This window comes from Idiotropiscis lumnitzeri, chromosome 18 (assembly GCF_059441095.1).
Source record: "Idiotropiscis lumnitzeri isolate Australia: NSW breed Sydney's pygmy pipehorse chromosome 18, RoL_Ilum_1.0, whole genome shotgun sequence".
Lineage (NCBI taxonomy): Eukaryota > Metazoa > Chordata > Actinopteri > Syngnathiformes > Syngnathidae > Idiotropiscis > Idiotropiscis lumnitzeri.
The window spans coordinates 7,955,776-7,973,301 of record NC_142408.1 but is presented as its reverse complement, the minus strand read 5'-3'; the positions used below and the strand labels follow the sequence as shown (position 1 = coordinate 7,973,301).

Below are 17,526 nucleotides of genomic sequence, written 5' to 3'. Positions count from 1 at the left end.
ATTGATTTTGTAAGAAATACTTCAACGAGATGGGTGAACAAGTAAGCGAAAGGAAAAAAAACACAATAATAATAATAATAACAATAACAATAATAATAATAATAATAAGAAGAAGAAGAATAATAATAACAATAACAATAACAATAACAATAACAATAACAATAACAATAACAATAACAACAACAATAATAATAATAATAATAATAATAATAATTATTATTATTATTATTATTATTATTATTATTATTATAATTATAATAATAATAATTAATAATTAATAATAATAATAATCTAAAAATGGTTTCTTGTTTTCCCAAAAAATTCAACTGTGACTTAGAGGGAATTGCGCCCAATGATATGTAGGCTAAGCTAAACCAGAGCAATGCTCTTACGGTAATCATACGTATTTTTTAACCCCCCAATTTTTTTTTAAATAGAAGTTAGGGAAAAACCCTCAAAAAAATGTTTTCCACAATAAATGGGGGTTGGTTCCCCAAAACACACACAAAAAAAGGATATTTAATAAAAATACTTTTAAAATGTTTTAACAAAGTTGGAAGCGAAAAAATGGTTTGTTGAATCTTCTCAAATTTTTTTCATCAAGTTGTCACACAAAATAAAATCATCTGGATCGGATCCAGATACATTTCTTCAGCATACTGGAACATGTACTGAAAAAATACATAAAATACAGTTGATTTTATTTTGTGCAATCACTTGATAAAATTAAATTAGTACATTTAACAAAAAGCTTTTTTCAGTGGCTATAGTTGAATCCGCGAGTGTTTGAGAAATTTGTTATGATGGTTGTCTGCTCAAAAAAGTGAAGTGAAACCTGGGTATTCTAAAATTCTGGGCCAACACATTAATAGTCAATTATTAACCAAACATTTCCTGAAAAATGTAATAAATCACAACAAAAAATCCTTCAATTTCAGCCCTGTCCCCACCAAAGAGCACTGACGGGAGCAAATTCACACCTCCTCTTGCCTCAAATATTCCCTCGTCTGTCCTCGTCATCTCTCTTCTGCTCACTGGCGCCTTTCAATTAGCTGACTGCTTCAAAACATGTCTTCCATCAAATCAATCCATGCGTGTGAACACGAGCCCACACGTTGCCCAAAGCATTTATTTGCCAAAGTCTTCCCAACCCGAGGTTTCTTCTTCAATACTATTTACTAATTGTATTTATTTTTTTTTACTTTCATTTTGTTGATCAAGGAAATATCGCGGAATGTTCACCAACACTGTGCAACTGATGAACCGAAAATGTGTTTACAATTGTTCTGCCCATCATGGAGTTGATATTCTCGTTCTACTCGAAAAGGTTTCATTTCCATCTCAAGTATCGATCGATGCGCATGTACACTTCGGTTTCGGTCACCAGGGGAAACGTTGCACCACTTTCGGCGTGTTCCCTGATCGCATTTGGCATTTAAACCGAGCGATCGGCCGCAGATCCATTGGGGACTGAAACAAACATGAGTCACGCCAGGGCATACGTTGGTGTGTGTCCATGTCAGGGAGGAAGCATATTAGCCAAGTTAGCTGAGTGCAAGATGTTCACATCTGCACACAGTCTGTCCTTGCTGATTGTGTTCGGATTTAAACGAGAATAGCTGACGAAAATCACAGATAGATATACAGCTGTATTTATTTTTCGTCAAGAGGGACTCGGTCCCGTTCACACAGCTGACACTAATCCTCCATTTTTTTTTTTTTTTTTTTTTTTTTTAACGGCTCTATAAAAACAAATACAAATCTTTTGGGCTTTTTGTGAGCAATGAGCTACAAATCCATTTAATCCCCCCACATTGGCAAGTTTAAACATTATCTAACGCAAAGATTAATAATGGACATGATGATCCAGCCGCTATTTGGAACGCGACGCTGCCCGTTTATTTATTTATTATACGGCGACATAGAAAAACAAGAGACGCTGACAAAAAGGCAACAACAGTGGAAGTGTGAGATCCCCGAGCCGAACCCTCACGACACCTGAGTACATGACCCGAGGAGGTGAAATCCACACCTGTTGTTCTTTAAAGCGCTAGTTTCCCATGATGCACCTGTTAGTCCCACAGCCAAGTAGCAGCGGATTACAAAGCACCCCTTTCAAACCTTTTGTACGGCTGCCGGAGAATCGTTTTTGTTTGTCACAAGAGCAGAGGGAGATAAGTTTACTGTTTTTTTTTTTTTTGTTGTTGTTGTTTTTCCCTGTGCTGGATGATTTACGGCCTGTGCAGCGGCAGACGGTAACGTTGCAAAATAAATTACAGGACAAAGGTGAAAGAAATTTAGGGGGTCCTGAATAACAGCGTGTTTCCCTGCTTTATCTGACACTCTAACATGCAGCGTTTATAAAACGTGACCTCGGAGCGTGTTGATGGATCGTCCTCAGGGTGAGCCACAAAAGGGCGACTGTCCTTTTACGGGTTTCGGCTGGAATAGAATTCAGCTCCACTCCCGCATACAGTAATCATGCTGGTTTTATTGCGACGTAAATGACCGTGTCTTATTTCCTGGTCAGGTCAAGTGAGGGAGCGGCAACCCACTCACATGAGAAAGGAGCCAATCCTTCGACAAACACAAAAATGTCCCTATTGTTTCTCTCGACTTGCCATTCAATTTGTTTTAATTAATGTCATGCTGATGTCCTAACTTCAAATTACAACAATTCTACATATAGTATTTATTCAATGTTTTTTTTTTTTTTAACTGGAGCTGTTTATTCCTCTATATTTAAAACACATTCTACCAAACTAGTGAAAAAGCGTGGCACATTTGAGTCATGCCGAAATTCCCTCGGGAAATCTCAATATGACATTTAAACGTGCCACCGAACGCTTTCTCTTCATTTCCTCAAAGGTGTTGAGAGACAGAGCGAATATACTCAAGTCACACCAGCAGGGAAAATTATGTTATCATAAAAAAAAAAAAAATATTCCAGTCTTATCACTATGATGGAAAACATTGCTTTCATATGTGTGACATACAAAGCAATAAATCTCACCACCTCAGGGAAACGCACAAAGACACTAAGGAAAACCAAGCTACATCTCAACAATAGAGAACAAATAGAAAGACGAGTATCACATTGATGAATCTTTGTTTTGCAGTCCATAAAATGAAAAAAGAAGCCAACCATTATAGTTACAACTCATTACTGTGAAATCAGTTCGAAAGAGTGAAAATGAAAATTTCTTGATTTTTTTTTTCCATTTCCAGAGATGGGCACGTTACCCTATTTTGCCAGTCCGTCCCGCCGTCTGAGACCTGGGCAATCTTCTATCAAAGTCTCTCCGTCCTTATTCATAAAATAATTGTCCTATCCTTGACATTTTAAAACCTTTCCGTTCATGCATTTCACCAGTACGTACCCAAAAATTAAAAAAAAAAAAAAAAAAAAAAAAAAACGTCAGTGCGTGACAAGAGGCTAATAGCAGAGGTTTCAGAATTCCTAAACATTATTTCAAGCTCATTAGCTGGCTAATTTCCTATTCACATCCACTTACCGTAATTTACGGACGACAAAACACACCTGATTAAGAGCACCAATAGCTATATTTAGTCATTAAAAACGGATTCGTACATACATTAGCCGCCATTTTCGGAAGTGTAAAGCTTTGCACTACTGCACATGCCACTGTTTTATCATAATAATAATAATAAAATTAAATATAAATATAAATATAAATTATACAAAAGGATTTATTATTATTATTATTATTATTATTATTATTGTTATTGTTGTTGTTGTTGTTGTTGTTGTTGTTGTTGTTATTATTATGTTTGACCATAGTAACCATAACTATCACTCTGAGCTTCTGAGTGACTTGGAAGCTAGGCTGTCTGAAGTTCCAGTATTATCACTCTAAGAACACATTCACTCAATATTTCTCCGTCTTTCCTGCAGGAACCCAAACAAGTGCAAAGGTAACATTTCAATTCCGATAGCAAGGCGGAAAATAGAACTACTCTGACAAAAGCCATATCTGAAACACCCACTCATGCACTTCTTTCGTCCATCCATTGTTGGTGAAATTAAAGGATAACCGCAGCTACACAAAAAGTAGTCTCTGTACATTGATAATCGGTTTCCCCCGAAGACATTCTTTGTTTTCAGGGCCGTGGGCACAAAAGATGATGATGCAACAAAAGTGAGCTCCTTCTAAAAGTGGCTCCCACAGAGGCTGGTTTTGAAAGGCCACAAAGGTGTGGTTGTCTTTTGTCCAAGAGCTGTTTTGTTCTGCATCGCGCTGGAAATCACGGGCACTGAATTTCACAAAGGGAGCCTTCGTCATAGATTTTTTTTTTCTCGATAACTTTTGTATGATTTCATGTGGATTGCTCAAATTTTCATTCTAGACTGTGAAAACTCTCCAAATTGACATAAATGAGATCAGCCTGCTATAGTCCAGTGATCAACGGCGTGAAACCACACACATCAAGGTATTAGCTTGCTTTTTTTTTTTTTAAGACAATCGTCCACAAGATTTAGCAAAGCTAATCAAAGTTAGTACGGAAGAGTTTCAGCTGCAGTCAATATGTTTGCTCACCCTCATATTGTGGATGGACACGAGGCGCGTAGGATCCAAATTGGATCAAAACGGGGACGTCGAGCCCTTGTCGCACCCATTCAACCACATGCAGTGACCCAGATGACACATCGGCCGAGTCGAATGGAGCAACACTGCAAGTCAACTCCACCACACCGTTGACCTTTCCGCGCACCTCTGGCATTCTCCCATCAATAGTCGCTGTCAGGTTGTGAGAGGTCAAAGAATACATATGCTTCATTTTTTTTTTTTTTTTTTTTTTAATATAACATGAGATACAAATCCACTTAATAGCAGGAAAATATCACACAAATTGCATAAAAATGTACTTACAGAATAGGCAAAAAAGAGCCACCACTGACAGAATCTGCAAGTAAGATCTTCCTGACCCCATGTCTGTCGTTCAAACAACCTGAAGCATGTTCAATCTGTTGGCAAAAGGCACACAATAGTCACTCTCACGTCTATAACTTGGCCTCAGACATGCAAACGACCATCTGCGAAAGCTCTACAGCTTGAGGTTCTATTTCTGTCATTATTTTACAGACACCGGGAAAGGAGAATTTGAATTTTTATATAGCTTTCAATGATTGGAATTCATCCCATGTCATTACACAAATGGGTATAGTTGCCTCAGTAGCCAGAAAACACCCCTGGCCCTTATATCTTTCTGTGAAAGTAAATGTCTCAAATGTCGTGTAAATCTTCCGAGAGTCATGTGCATAATGACATCTAAGTGTTTTATTTAGAGCGCATCAATGAAGGCTTTTGGCTCACGCAGCACTCAAGGGCGAAGATAAGATGAGCTCTTTGGGGATGAGACTAAAACATCAACGGTTAACAGGGGAGGCGCTACATAGTGGCCAGGGGTAGCCAAGACCATCCTTGGTCATTCTCTGCCCAGCCGATGTTTTGATTGGCGGGCCACAATGGGTTACAAAATTTGACAGAGGGGCCGGACCAGAAGCAGATGGATGGAATGTTTTCGTAACCTCACCTCATTGGAGAAAAAAAAAAAACATTTAATTTTCAATGAAAGTGAACAAAAACATTAAAACAAAATATATGTCTTTGAAAAACCACAGTATTTAGAAAATAAAACATTAACAAGGTTTATTCATTTAATTTTTTTCCAAGTTTGGCGGGCCAGATTAAAACATTTAGCGGGCCGCATGTGGCCCCCGGGCCGTAGTTTTCCCACACCTGGTTTAGGGGAACATCTGTCGGCAGTACTTTAAGATACCTTGGCACGCCGTAATTTCAACTACTTGACCTGTATGCATTAATTAAAGAAAAAATATGTAACTGATCTGAATGCAAACTCTCAAACTTTGTTTTTATCTTAAAACATTTAATCCTTCCAGTCAATGTCGATTCATACACAGCAAACACAACACAACTGAGAAGTCAATGTTACCATACACAGTCGTGGTTTCATGAAAAAAAAATAACGTTTTTCTTCTTCGTCGTCAGTGGCGAGTTGTACCGTTGAAACAAAAAGTTCCCTATTCAGTATGTTCTTCTCATTTCCCAGCAGGTGCCAAATATTGTTGGCTAAAGTTTGTAAAGCAATTACGATAGCTCGTATTCACACAACATGGAGTGAGGTTGAAAGAAAATTCCCACAAAAAGAGGCAAAGATAGAACGGGGAGAGGAAAAATATACAAGATCTTACACAGCATCCTTTCAGTCCACCTCGACTTGTAAACAAAGCTTTCCAGCCACTCGGCTATTGTCAATGCTCTTTGTAAACGAAAGTCACATTGAGGAGCGCATGGCTCACACAAAGGATAATAACTGAGATCAAGAGACGTCCTCCCCCGACGAGCGGCAATCCCGTCGGGTTGACACGCTTGCTGACACTTCGTCTTTCAACGACTAGTCGACAAAATACCCTTTCACAAAGTTTAATATAGTCCAATCTCAGCTTGGACAAAAAGAGTATTGACTTATTGCTGCTTCTAATGTCATCCCACTGCAACGGTTCTGCGCCCCAACAGATAATATTGCCAACTGCATTTTTTAGGAAAGCAATCAAGTCACAGAGCGAGATCTTGAATGAGATGACCCTGGCCGTTGTTTAGAAAACCTAAAAAAAAATGCATTATACCTCCCCTCTATCGATAAGCATTTGAAAAGTAACCTTGAAAATGTATTTGTTTTGTGATTTGTTCATTTCATGTACAAGAAACAGCTTTAAAAGGTTGAGAAAAGTCAAAAGACGGGACTATGAAAAGGTGGGCCATCCCTCTGAGCGTTCCTGAAAGAGGGGAAGCAGCGTCAATGTTTGTTCAGACTGTCAGAGCTACGCTCGTCTTATATAACCCAAAGAAAGAGCAAAATGTTCTTCAAAAGAGCACTGAGCATAAAAGGACATACGCAGATGAGAAAATACTGAATATCATTAACACATGACTGCCTTATGGCCGCTTGTCATTTCTCTTGACATCATCAAATATATGACTGGCTCCAAAGCATCAACTAGGACAGGAACCAAAACTCAAATCAAATGAGGATTTTTTTTGTTTGTTTGTTTCCAAGCTGGGTCATGTGTAGGTGAAGCCTCATGGAAATCCACTACGGTCAAATATGAGAATGGATTAATTTTAGAAGGTGAATTATATATATATATATAAATATATATATATATATATATATATATATATATATATATTTATTTATATATATATATATATATATATATATATTTATTTATATATATAAATATATATATATATATACATATATATATATATGTTTATGTATACCGCATTCTCCGACACACCTGTATATAAACCGACACACCTGTACATAAACCGGAGCAAAAAAGAAAATAAAGGAATAAAATAAAAAAATTAATTAATTTATTAAAAAAACATATACAAGCCAGAAGCCGAGATTCGAATACCTCCTCTAAGTGGCAAATGTGCCAACCACTAAACTGTCGACCTGGTCGTTGCAAAAAGATTTGGTCAAAATATGTCAGACACAAGCCATAGGACGCTATTTTTTTTTTTCAACACAATTGCTTTCCACGATTTCTCTCCTGCTGCAACTTGTGCCAACTGCTGTAGCCAGCCAAGACTTCCCGTTCAGGCAAGGTGGCCATTAGGGTAACCCGCGTGGGTGACGTCGTCTCGTCGGTTATGAAGTGGGACGAGAGTTCATCAGTGTGTGAGAAGTACATGTGCAGAGGCACGGCGTGAATGAAATGATGAATGAAGAAGACATCGAGAGGCATTCCACGGATTTTACTGTGAAAGAAGGAAAATCAAATCGAGAAAATTCCAGTGATAACGGAGAAATGACTGAATAAGCTAAGCAGATTGCGGAAATGTCTCGGCGGCATGAACTCGGCGTTAGCCATTTTATTTACCACTGTCCAGTGAACAGTGACCTCATCTCTCACCAAGTAGTGCTGAAGCAGCAAACCACTCGATAAAAACAGGTCAACACCTCAAGGGAAAAAAAATCCTCCATTAAAAGTTTGGGTGTCACACTAGACTGTTACAGTCTGCCATAAAACAAATGCATCCATTAAATGGCGTTGAAGTTTTCGCCATTTCACAATTCTTATCTGAAACATCATAATTCGTTTAACAATTCATTTTAAGGCTAATTTGACTGATAGCATACCGATATTTTTATTTATTTATTTATTTTTTTTTACTGGGTACAATCAGTTGATAGCAATCCTAGTGAGAACCGACTTTGCAACATTTTCTGGCGCGGGCAATATGCAAAGCAAAAGATGCTTAATTTGTGAGCACGATGTTGACGGACACTTTTATTCCACCCTGTCAGATAGAGCGGAAATGAAAGAGTTTGCTTTTTGCAAGCAGAAGTGAAAAAGTTGTCAGCAGAGGTGCTCCCTCAGAGCGAGTTGGGGGGGGGGGAGGGGATAAGCCATAAATCTTTGGGAAAATAATAACTCACTTTTTGTCAAATATGAATTAAGCAGTCGACGTTAGATTAATGATGGCTGGCATATTTTCTTGATTGCAGCCTGCCACGGTGTCATTGCGAGAAATACATCACAACGTGCTTGCAAACTTTTCCTGACTGAATCTCACCATTCGAATGCAGCGCCACATCTTGAGAACGATGCGCAACGCAACAATAGACGTACAAATTCTCCATTACGTATCGGTATATGTCTGTACAGTGCTCGGGATTTCTAAAATGCTCCGATACCACGCGCCGATACTACATGACCAGCCTGACAAGTTAAAGCCATATCAGCCAGTCGAATTTCTTTTTTGTGTCTAATGTACTGTGCCTTAGTTTTTGGAACGCGACACCACAAAACGCAACTCAAGTTTATTTGTAGAGCACTTGTGTGTAACATAAACACATAAAACAATCGGCCGTTTTTTTTCTCTGTTTTGTTTTGATTTTATCAGCTGATTACATTGGCCGGCTTATTAACCACGAGAGCTAATCCTTTTCACCACATGGCTCACTTTTGATTGACACGGTTGAAGAATATCATTCAAAAAGAGAGAACCAGACTTCATATGCAGACAGGCAAGAAGGTAATGTGAGAGTGATTCATCACTCTCTCAATTTTTATTTCGGGCTGCAGTGGGGCTCAAACTGGCACCCTGCAAAGCTCGCGTCCTCATTAACGACTGACTTCCGCTACTAATTCTAACTGTATTGTCACATGCAGCGAGGTGTTTCATATCGGTCTCTCCTGAATAGACAAATAAGGGAACCAAAATTTTAGAATACATCTCACACTGCAGTACAGCACAACCCCAATTAAAAAAAAAAATCATCCACTTAATACATCTCCGGTAATATCAATCAAAGCTGAGTATTTTTTTATTTATTTTTTTTTTTAGATTTTATTTTTATTTTTTTTTATTTCTAAGCGACCATCCCTAATCGCAAGGTGTGATCAGAGCGTTCATAACTTCCCCCTCCTCACAACGGATACCCTTGGTCTACCGTATGTACTTTCTTCTTGAACGTGAAAACAAAAAGAAAACGACGTGCATTTTCATTTCATGGCTGGGCCCCGAGTCTGAAAGGCTGAGAAACAATTACACAGGCTGTCAACAGCTGTGGAATGTCTTCCAACACACTCGCATGCTCCGACAAACAGCACAACAAAGTCAAAGTCAATGTGAAGGGTGAAAATCCTCCGTAATGTGCTTGTTTATCGCCGTCTGACTTGACATCGTGATGTTTCTATTCCCCCCCCACACACTTCCTTCACCTTTGTACAAGCTTCCTGAAGTTTATTCATGAATGCATAAATAAATCCAAATGGAGGGTGTCTGTTGCAATGATTAAGCAGCAGGGACTTTCCCTATTTGGCACATGACGATCACTTGATTGTCTCGTCCCTTCCAGTTGACTCCCCCTCAATAGCTCATCAAAATGATGTTGATTGGATGAGAATCAAGCAAGCCTGCGAAGCATCTGACATGCGAACGGTGGGGCGCAACAAAATGGATCAAATGTTTTTTATCGTTACCGGTGGACAAGATTTAATGTTTACGACAAAACGATTTTGGAAATCAAGCAAAGTCGGGGATTGCGTAATCGCTTTTGTGAAAGGAAAGGAAGGAAAGTGGATATTATGGCTTTGACCCTTTTTTGCCGGTTAGTCCCCCACGACCTAGGTTCTGTTCCTGCCATGACCCTGCAGCCTTACTCATAAAAATTATTGAATAGATGATCGAACTCCATCTGGATAAATCATGTGACGTTTACATCGATCTCCGCGTATCACATGGCTGCAACATGGATGATTTGATTAACAGGGTGGAGCATGTAAACGGCAGATCGGGAAAAAATGACGTCACATGTAAACAGGTGACCAGAGATCTTCATTTGGAAGCATTTCAAACAGAATGAAAAAAAAAAATCTCCACGTAAACCCGGCTAGAAGTTGCTCTTCTTCTTCTTCTTCCTCTTCTTCGTCTCATTCTTCTTCTTTTTTTTTTTCTCCATCAATGAACTTTTGGTCGCCTTGCAACCACATCACGCTCACGAGGGCCAGACTAAAATCCACCTCGGGCCTTGCCTAATCAAACTGCCCAGCTCTGCTTATTACGTAGCAAGAAAATGATTCCATATGAATTCAATCTGAGAGTTATCAAACGAAGCAAAAGCCTGACGAGGGTGAAGGCAACATACCCGAGACGTTTCCCTCGACATATGCCGCGACGAGCGCTTACGCCCATGCACGGTGACGGCACAACAAAACATTTAAAAGAATCATAAATGAGAAGGTGATTCGCGAGAGAAAGCCCCCCCCCACCCACCCATATGTCTCATATTGATTTATCAACTGGAACAAATCGAGACGGTGACAGAAAAGCTGTCGGAAAGTGCCGGTGTTGCTGTTTTAATCTACATAAGGAGAGAAATGGAGGACCAGCTGATTGATCGTGCTTCTGTCAAACATCTATCAGCAGTTGTGCCTCTTATAACTGTGAAGGCAGCAATAAAGACGATCCTGCGTTTGTTTTGGGATTAAATTCTATTTCCCTTACTATGAATCGTGCTTCTATCTGTTTTTGTTTGAGGTCAAGCATAGCAAATGTCCTTTAATAATGTGCGAGCCAGTGAGTATACTCTATTCTAAAGGGAAAATGAATCACTCTTTTGTCACTAACTTTGGACTTGTTCAAGGCTGCTGCTGACAGCAAGTTCAATTGGACATTAACCCCTGAGTAAAGTTAAAAAGTAGGGAGACCAAAAAAACTATGCAATGATCACTATATGGTGAAAGGAACATCCATCCATACATCCGTTATAACGGTGGTTCCCAACCTTTATTTGAGGTTGAGCACGCTCACGGCGCACCAACAATCAAAAATGACACCAAAAAGTGGATAAACGGGTCGATTATACAGTGAAAAAAATGGTGCGTTGAATTTAATCACATTTTGTTTCCTCAAGTGGCTCCTAAAAATAAAATGTGTTTTTGAAGTAGACTTCTTCATAAATAAAATCTTGCAGCACTACTCAAATACTTTGCATGGTACATGCAAGCAAAAGGAATATTTTACCACGTGATGTAAAAGGAATATTTACTTACATTACCAAGAAGGAAAACATAGTGTGTACATTTTTTCAATACAAATATGTTGGTCAAGATTGCATATAGCTAGGCCTTTCATAATGTTTAGTAACTATATCATATATGTTTAAAAAAGACACTTAAGTGGAGTTCTTTTCCAGAATATCAACAGCCTAAAGGAACAAAAATAGATACTCAAGAGGATATTGTGTGGACATTTAAAAGCACCGTACCTGTAGCTTGACAACCGTCGGATCTCCGTATTAGTATCTTTCCTTTTTTCTTTTTTCTTTTTTTTTTTTTTAAATAATAAACGTATCCTCAGTATGTTCGTTTCAGTCCAACTGGAAGTGAGTCATCGGGAGCATCTGGCCTCCGTTCTTTGTTGCTCTGAGAAACGAGCTGCAACGTGATACCTGTGGCGACCAAGAGCAGGTAACAGGTGTCTGTTTCTACATCCAGGTGACAAAGTGAGCTTTCCACGCCACGGTGCTCTCGCGTCCTCCCTCCTCCGGCCACGCACGACCCCTCCCCCTCCCCCCACTCCGAATTTGCTTGTATTCAAAAGTCCTCGGCCTGAACATTTCCATTCAAAGCACGCCCATAATATCCGACCCAGGCGCGTCCACTTAGCTTGTGTGCAGACGAGTAATTATTTTTTTTCCGCCCTAAATCCCCCTGGATGAGGTCCACTATAGTAGTGACCACAAGAGGGTGTCATTGCCCTTGCACTTCAGCGGGAGGTGTCGCACGTGCCCCGCACAAAAGTATTGGTACAGTGCACTTCACTTCCTGTCGGTGGTGGTTTTACGCCACACAAATGCAATCCGATATTATGTGCTGTGCGGTGAGGGAAGACAGCTCTGTGACATCATCAGTGACAGGAGACGCGCCAAAATTTTCGAGAGTCACTGATGTTGCAAATGTAATATCGTTTTGACATCAACGTGTATGCATTGGAGCAGGTTAACACGTTGTTCGCTTTCAATTCAGGAATAGTATCGACTAACAATAAGGCCCGTTAAAGCTAAAACTGCTAAACTTTCAGTGACCCACATAATACTGTTGACATTTTCACCTGTAATGTCAGTTACATTTTAACCAAGAATTCTAGAGAAAACCTTTGTTGAGTAATTACACTGGTTATTTTATTTCTTTGTTTTAGATGATTGATGCAAGCACATTTTTCGCTAACCGTCCCTCTTAAAAAACAAAGAACTGAAAATATCTCAAACGCGTGACACTTTAGTAAAAAAAATGTATTTTTAAAATTAGCGTCAAAATTACATGTCATCGGTGGTTAGTTATTATTTTATAAATGAACTCGGCCGAAGATATCATTAGACAACCTCTCCCATGTTTCGGAGCAACATACTTGTTATAACTATTGTCACCACAAGGGGGCACAAATTTCCTGTTTCAAACACCGATCATGACGACAAAAAAAAAATCATATAACGTGGGTACGGTACCCCAATGCCCCAATTGCATTGAGTAAAAATGTTGGCTAAAGCCTTCCTATGAGTCTGAAAAGAATGTTTGTCCATTCACATGTTGAGTAACATGGTAGTGCTTAACCAAGAAGACAAAAGTAGCAGAAAATTATGATAATACAATTTTTGTGTTGCTAATTTGTGCTTCATTTTTTAATAAATTGTTGCGTGTTTGAATTAATAGGATGATTAAAATAAGAGCTTTAATGTATTATTTTATCTGGGTCCTTCTTCACTCATTATTTGCACTGCACTGAGCAGTGCATCTTTTTTTTGTGTGCATACATATAATTGTAATTTCTTGCAAGAAAAAAATCTTGTTACTACTACTACTAACCATCTTTCACCACTTCATTAAAAAATCATTTATTTAATCAAATAGCTCAGCATTAAAATGTGTTCAGTATACAAACATGCATAAATATCCTTTATCTATTAAATGGCAACTTTTTGGAGGTCATTCTTTAGAAGCACACAAAGTTGCAGTCGTGATGCAGGCAGGAAGCTGTTCCGCTTGGCTTCACCTTTGTTCACGTTTTCCGAGCAGACACAGCCGTAGAGATTAAGCTGAAATCCGGCAAAGTCCACGCCGGGAAAAACATATAGTGCCATTTCTGAAGAGCGTAATACTTTTGTCTTATGTCTTATAGATTGGAGAAAGAAAACAGCAGGTGGTACTTTGCAGATATATCTCTCAAGGCAGTGTGGAGACTCAGCAGCTCCGGCTCCAATCAGTCACCGAAATCTGGGATGTCATCATATGAGTAACCTCGGTAGCCCTTGGCGGCGAAGTAGGCGATTCTCAAGTGGTAAAATCCAGGAAGGAAAACGAGAAGGCCGATGATGATGACAGGGATGGTGCGATCTGGGTGCTGAATAGAGACAAAGCAAACAAAAGAGTGCATGCTTTCGTAGAACAAGATGGTCAGCTCGGTTCCATTTGGAGACATGCCAACCCCGACTGGTTTGGTTTTGGTTGTTGGAGCACCAATTCACCTTGATGTTCCAGATGAAAAGAAAATATTAAACAAGTCAACATAAAAAAATTCCAGATGGCCACCACACCCCTCCGACCCCTTGTCACAGCTGATGTATTTACATTACCCTTTCTATGCCCTCTTGTGCGCTCAACTCTTATAATCATTTCACCAATTATCCACCGTTGAAACTAAACGATATTGTGTTTTTTTAAATGGCTTTGCCTCAACGTCGGAGCACATTTTCTGCAAACACAATCTGCAGCCTGAAAAGACGTCACATTAACCTCCTACTGATAATTACAAATTTGATACGTTCAGACTGTTATCTCCCACATGGCGATGTGAATTTCTGAAGTAGAAAGCGCAGTGGGGGATCCACGGGGGTTGGCACCCTGGGGTAGGAAACATCAGACTCATATTTTAACATACACTAAACTGTGGTAGCCGAGAAAGGAACATAGAAGAAACGTGGCAGGGGGACAATAAAACATAGAGGCAACTCGTTCATTACGTCTATTTTTAAAGCAGGATTAAGTGGAGTGGGAGTGTTTTAATTACTGCCGTGTTTGAATGCTTGGCTCAGAACGTGCTCATTAACACTAGAATTAAAAATATTGATTTCTGGGAAAACATACCGGTATGAAGATACGTTTTCAGAAATATATGGAGACTTCAATTAATAGCATACAGAAATGCTGCCAGAAAAAAAATACAGAAAATCACAAATTGGCGTACTTTTCCGCAAATAAAGGATAGGCTCCCCCCAAAAAAAAGTGATGAGGTGAATTAATGACTGCCAAACTACTAATATGCTACCGTAGTTATAAAAAAAATTCTTATCTTATGCAAGCACAGTGTATCAACCCCAAAAAAAAAAAAATAGACATTCTTGCTTCAGTCAACATTATTAAAATTGAGTAAGGTTTATGTTTTGTTTGGATGGCAAAAATGTTGCAAGGAGTTCAAATGTGCAAAATTGCTTTTGTCTGCTGTTCGACAGAACTCACCTCCACCTCAATGGCGCCGGACAGAAAAAGGGCCCCGAAGACGATGAGTAAGGAGCCAACCAAAAAGAGGAAGACTGCCAGTGCGATTGCCTTGTAGGGGACCCTTGGAGGACTTTTCTTAAACTGGAAAGGAACAAGTACAAGCTATTTTCACATTCACATCATTTTCCAGACTGCAGAAATCAACGAATCGAATCTGAAGATTTGGACAATGGCTCAAAACGATTACTCGATTATTAAAATAGTTGTCGATTCAACTTGATAACCGATTAGCATTAATTTTGAAACCTGTACTTCATTGTAATAGAAAATTGATAGAACTTAAATAATCAGGTGTGAAAAAGAAATGCCAATTTCTCATATCATGAATCCTTTTTTGCAACTGGGGACTGCAAACTCCTCAACTGCCCTGGAAACCCTTAACCCCAGTTTAAAACCCTAACTAAAACCCCTCTTGAAAAACCCTAAGGCTAATTTAAAGCCCTACTTTGAAACTCTAACCCTTCTTTATAAATATAGAACCACACATTTACAGCTGTGACTGATTCTGCTCAGCAGGGTTCGATTAAGCATGTTCAATGACTAGTCTCATCTCTGGTCACACTAAATGAATTCAAATATGCCCATCCATCTGTGTTTTTGTATTGAATGTTTGCAACAAAACTGACGCCGGTACCTGTAATTCAATGTAGCCGTCATCATCTGCAGCGAGACGGGAGTACTTGACTTTGTTGAACACGCCAGCATCCAGCATGTTGCCTTTGCTGGCTTTCAATGTAGCAAAGGAACTACAGGGAGAAAACACACACATACGTGCTAGTAGCATCCATAATCATATAATTTGTCGAGTGTAATGCTGGACAGGTAGGTGCGGAAAAATTTTAGATCAAGTAAAGTAAGTGAGTAAAACAAGTAAGTATTAAATCTTGATAAATCTTTCCTCATGAGGTGTTGAACAAGGCGACTTCACGATACAAGGCACCAACCTCGGGTTAAAGTTTTGTGGCCGAACTACTGTAGAAATCGGTATCGTCTTTTGAACACCCAAAAAATGTAAAAGAAAAACTAAATCATCTCAGATTAGAATAATTAGCAAAATAAAATATATGTTGACCAGTGTAATTGGTGGAATCTAGGAGTGCATAAGATCAAATTGGGGTATGTGAGATTTTAAAACATATATAAAAAATATCATCCATGAAAAAAAAAACTCTGTTCAAAATATTATTAAATTGTGTAAAGATTTCAGGAAGTTATAAATTCATGAAATGAATTTTGTATTCAGTCGGCTATTCAGATTCAGAGAGTCACCCCCATCGTCGTGTTTACTTTGTTATGTACGTGAGGCGATTTAAGTGCGCTGAATTTAGATCTAAACGAAATACTTGGTCACGCGTTCAGCTCGGATGTATTATTAGGTAGTTACTCATGCCTTACAATGCGTGATACTTCTCTCGTCATCATACATAATGCTGCTTGGAAAGTTCACCAAAACTCCACGTTTTTTCATACCTGCGTCAGCGAAAGAAGACAAGGCGTCAATACTCTTGTTATGTTTGCAGCAGCATGTTGTTGCAATACGTGCAACTTTGTCGTCCACTTCCTCTATGCCGGAGCTGCGCATGCGCAGTGAGCCACGAGCTTTTTTTCCCCCATTAATGGTCCACTTTATAACGCGAAGACGTTTTGTCATATCTTGAAAGAACGGGTTAAATTGTCAAATAAATAAATACATAAATAACTAAATAGATAGATAAAATTTAAAAAATGCATATTCATATATATTTATATTTATTAATATATATTTATATTTATACTGAGTTGGATTTGTGTGGCATTGACATCATATCACATGAATAAATAACTAATCTGCGGTTGCCTCTGGTTCACACAAAATTAGACAAACAAAATAGTTGCAGCATCAATGAAAAATTATCCAAGTTTGCTCATCAAGTCAAGCGTATAATTGCTCGCTTTCGGCACTCTCTTTTGTCTTTGTCCTTGCCTAACCGATGATTTATTGATTCTGTTTTAGGGCGTGAAACAAAAGTAATCATTTCAAATGTGATTTGCACATATGTTAATTCATTCCATTATTAATTTTGGGGTGTATTTTTTCTCCCTAAACCAGGCCTAAAGTACCAATGGACTTGAACAACTTTTTGGAGGATTTTCCAGCATTTTTTTTTTTTTTTTTAGATATCTGAAGTCATTTGTTACCACAACAAATCAAACTTTGTTTTTAATCAGCTGATCAATATGTCTATTCAAAGCATAGACTGTGTGCTGTCTGGGTGCGAGTGCCATGAAAGTCTGTTGAATTTCTTCATCTACTCTCTGTCTGACACCGGGTCAAGACATTACTGTTAAAATTTGACATGTTGAAATGCATACCACTTAAATAAAGTCATAAATGCACAAGATGCAGCTATTCAAAGGCAACTCAG

General features: G+C 38.7%; 2 protein-coding genes across 5 annotated transcripts in view; both read right to left on the bottom strand.

Annotated features, from left to right (window-relative positions):
• igsf9a (immunoglobulin superfamily, member 9a) overlaps nucleotides 1-12,087 on the bottom strand; it is a 41,046-nt gene extending 28,959 nt beyond the window's left edge. For all 4 annotated transcript variants that reach the window (XM_088282140.1, XM_088282141.1, XM_088282143.1 and 1 more), the window contains exons 1-3: nucleotides 11,833-12,087; nucleotides 4,893-4,987; nucleotides 4,560-4,760 (exon numbers count right to left, since the gene is read on the bottom strand). In XM_088282140.1, coding sequence (XP_088138266.1) covers nucleotides 4,560-4,760; nucleotides 4,893-4,953 — 262 coding nt within the window. In that variant the 5' untranslated portion in view covers nucleotides 4,954-4,987; nucleotides 11,833-12,087. The remainder of the gene's footprint in view (nucleotides 1-4,559; nucleotides 4,761-4,892; nucleotides 4,988-11,832) is intronic.
• Nucleotides 12,088-13,442: 1,355 nt separating this feature from the next.
• On the bottom strand, nucleotides 13,443-16,707 carry LOC148319385 (transmembrane protein 230-like). Its single transcript, XM_088281502.1, has 4 exons — nucleotides 16,592-16,707; nucleotides 15,756-15,867; nucleotides 15,080-15,202; nucleotides 13,443-13,964 (listed from the first exon to the last, which is right to left on the bottom strand). The coding sequence occupies exons 2-4, from the start codon at nucleotides 15,831-15,833 to the stop codon at nucleotides 13,824-13,826; spliced, it is 342 nt and encodes a 113-aa protein (XP_088137628.1). The 5' UTR covers nucleotides 15,834-15,867; nucleotides 16,592-16,707; the 3' UTR covers nucleotides 13,443-13,823.
• Between the last annotated feature and the right edge of the window lie 819 nt (nucleotides 16,708-17,526).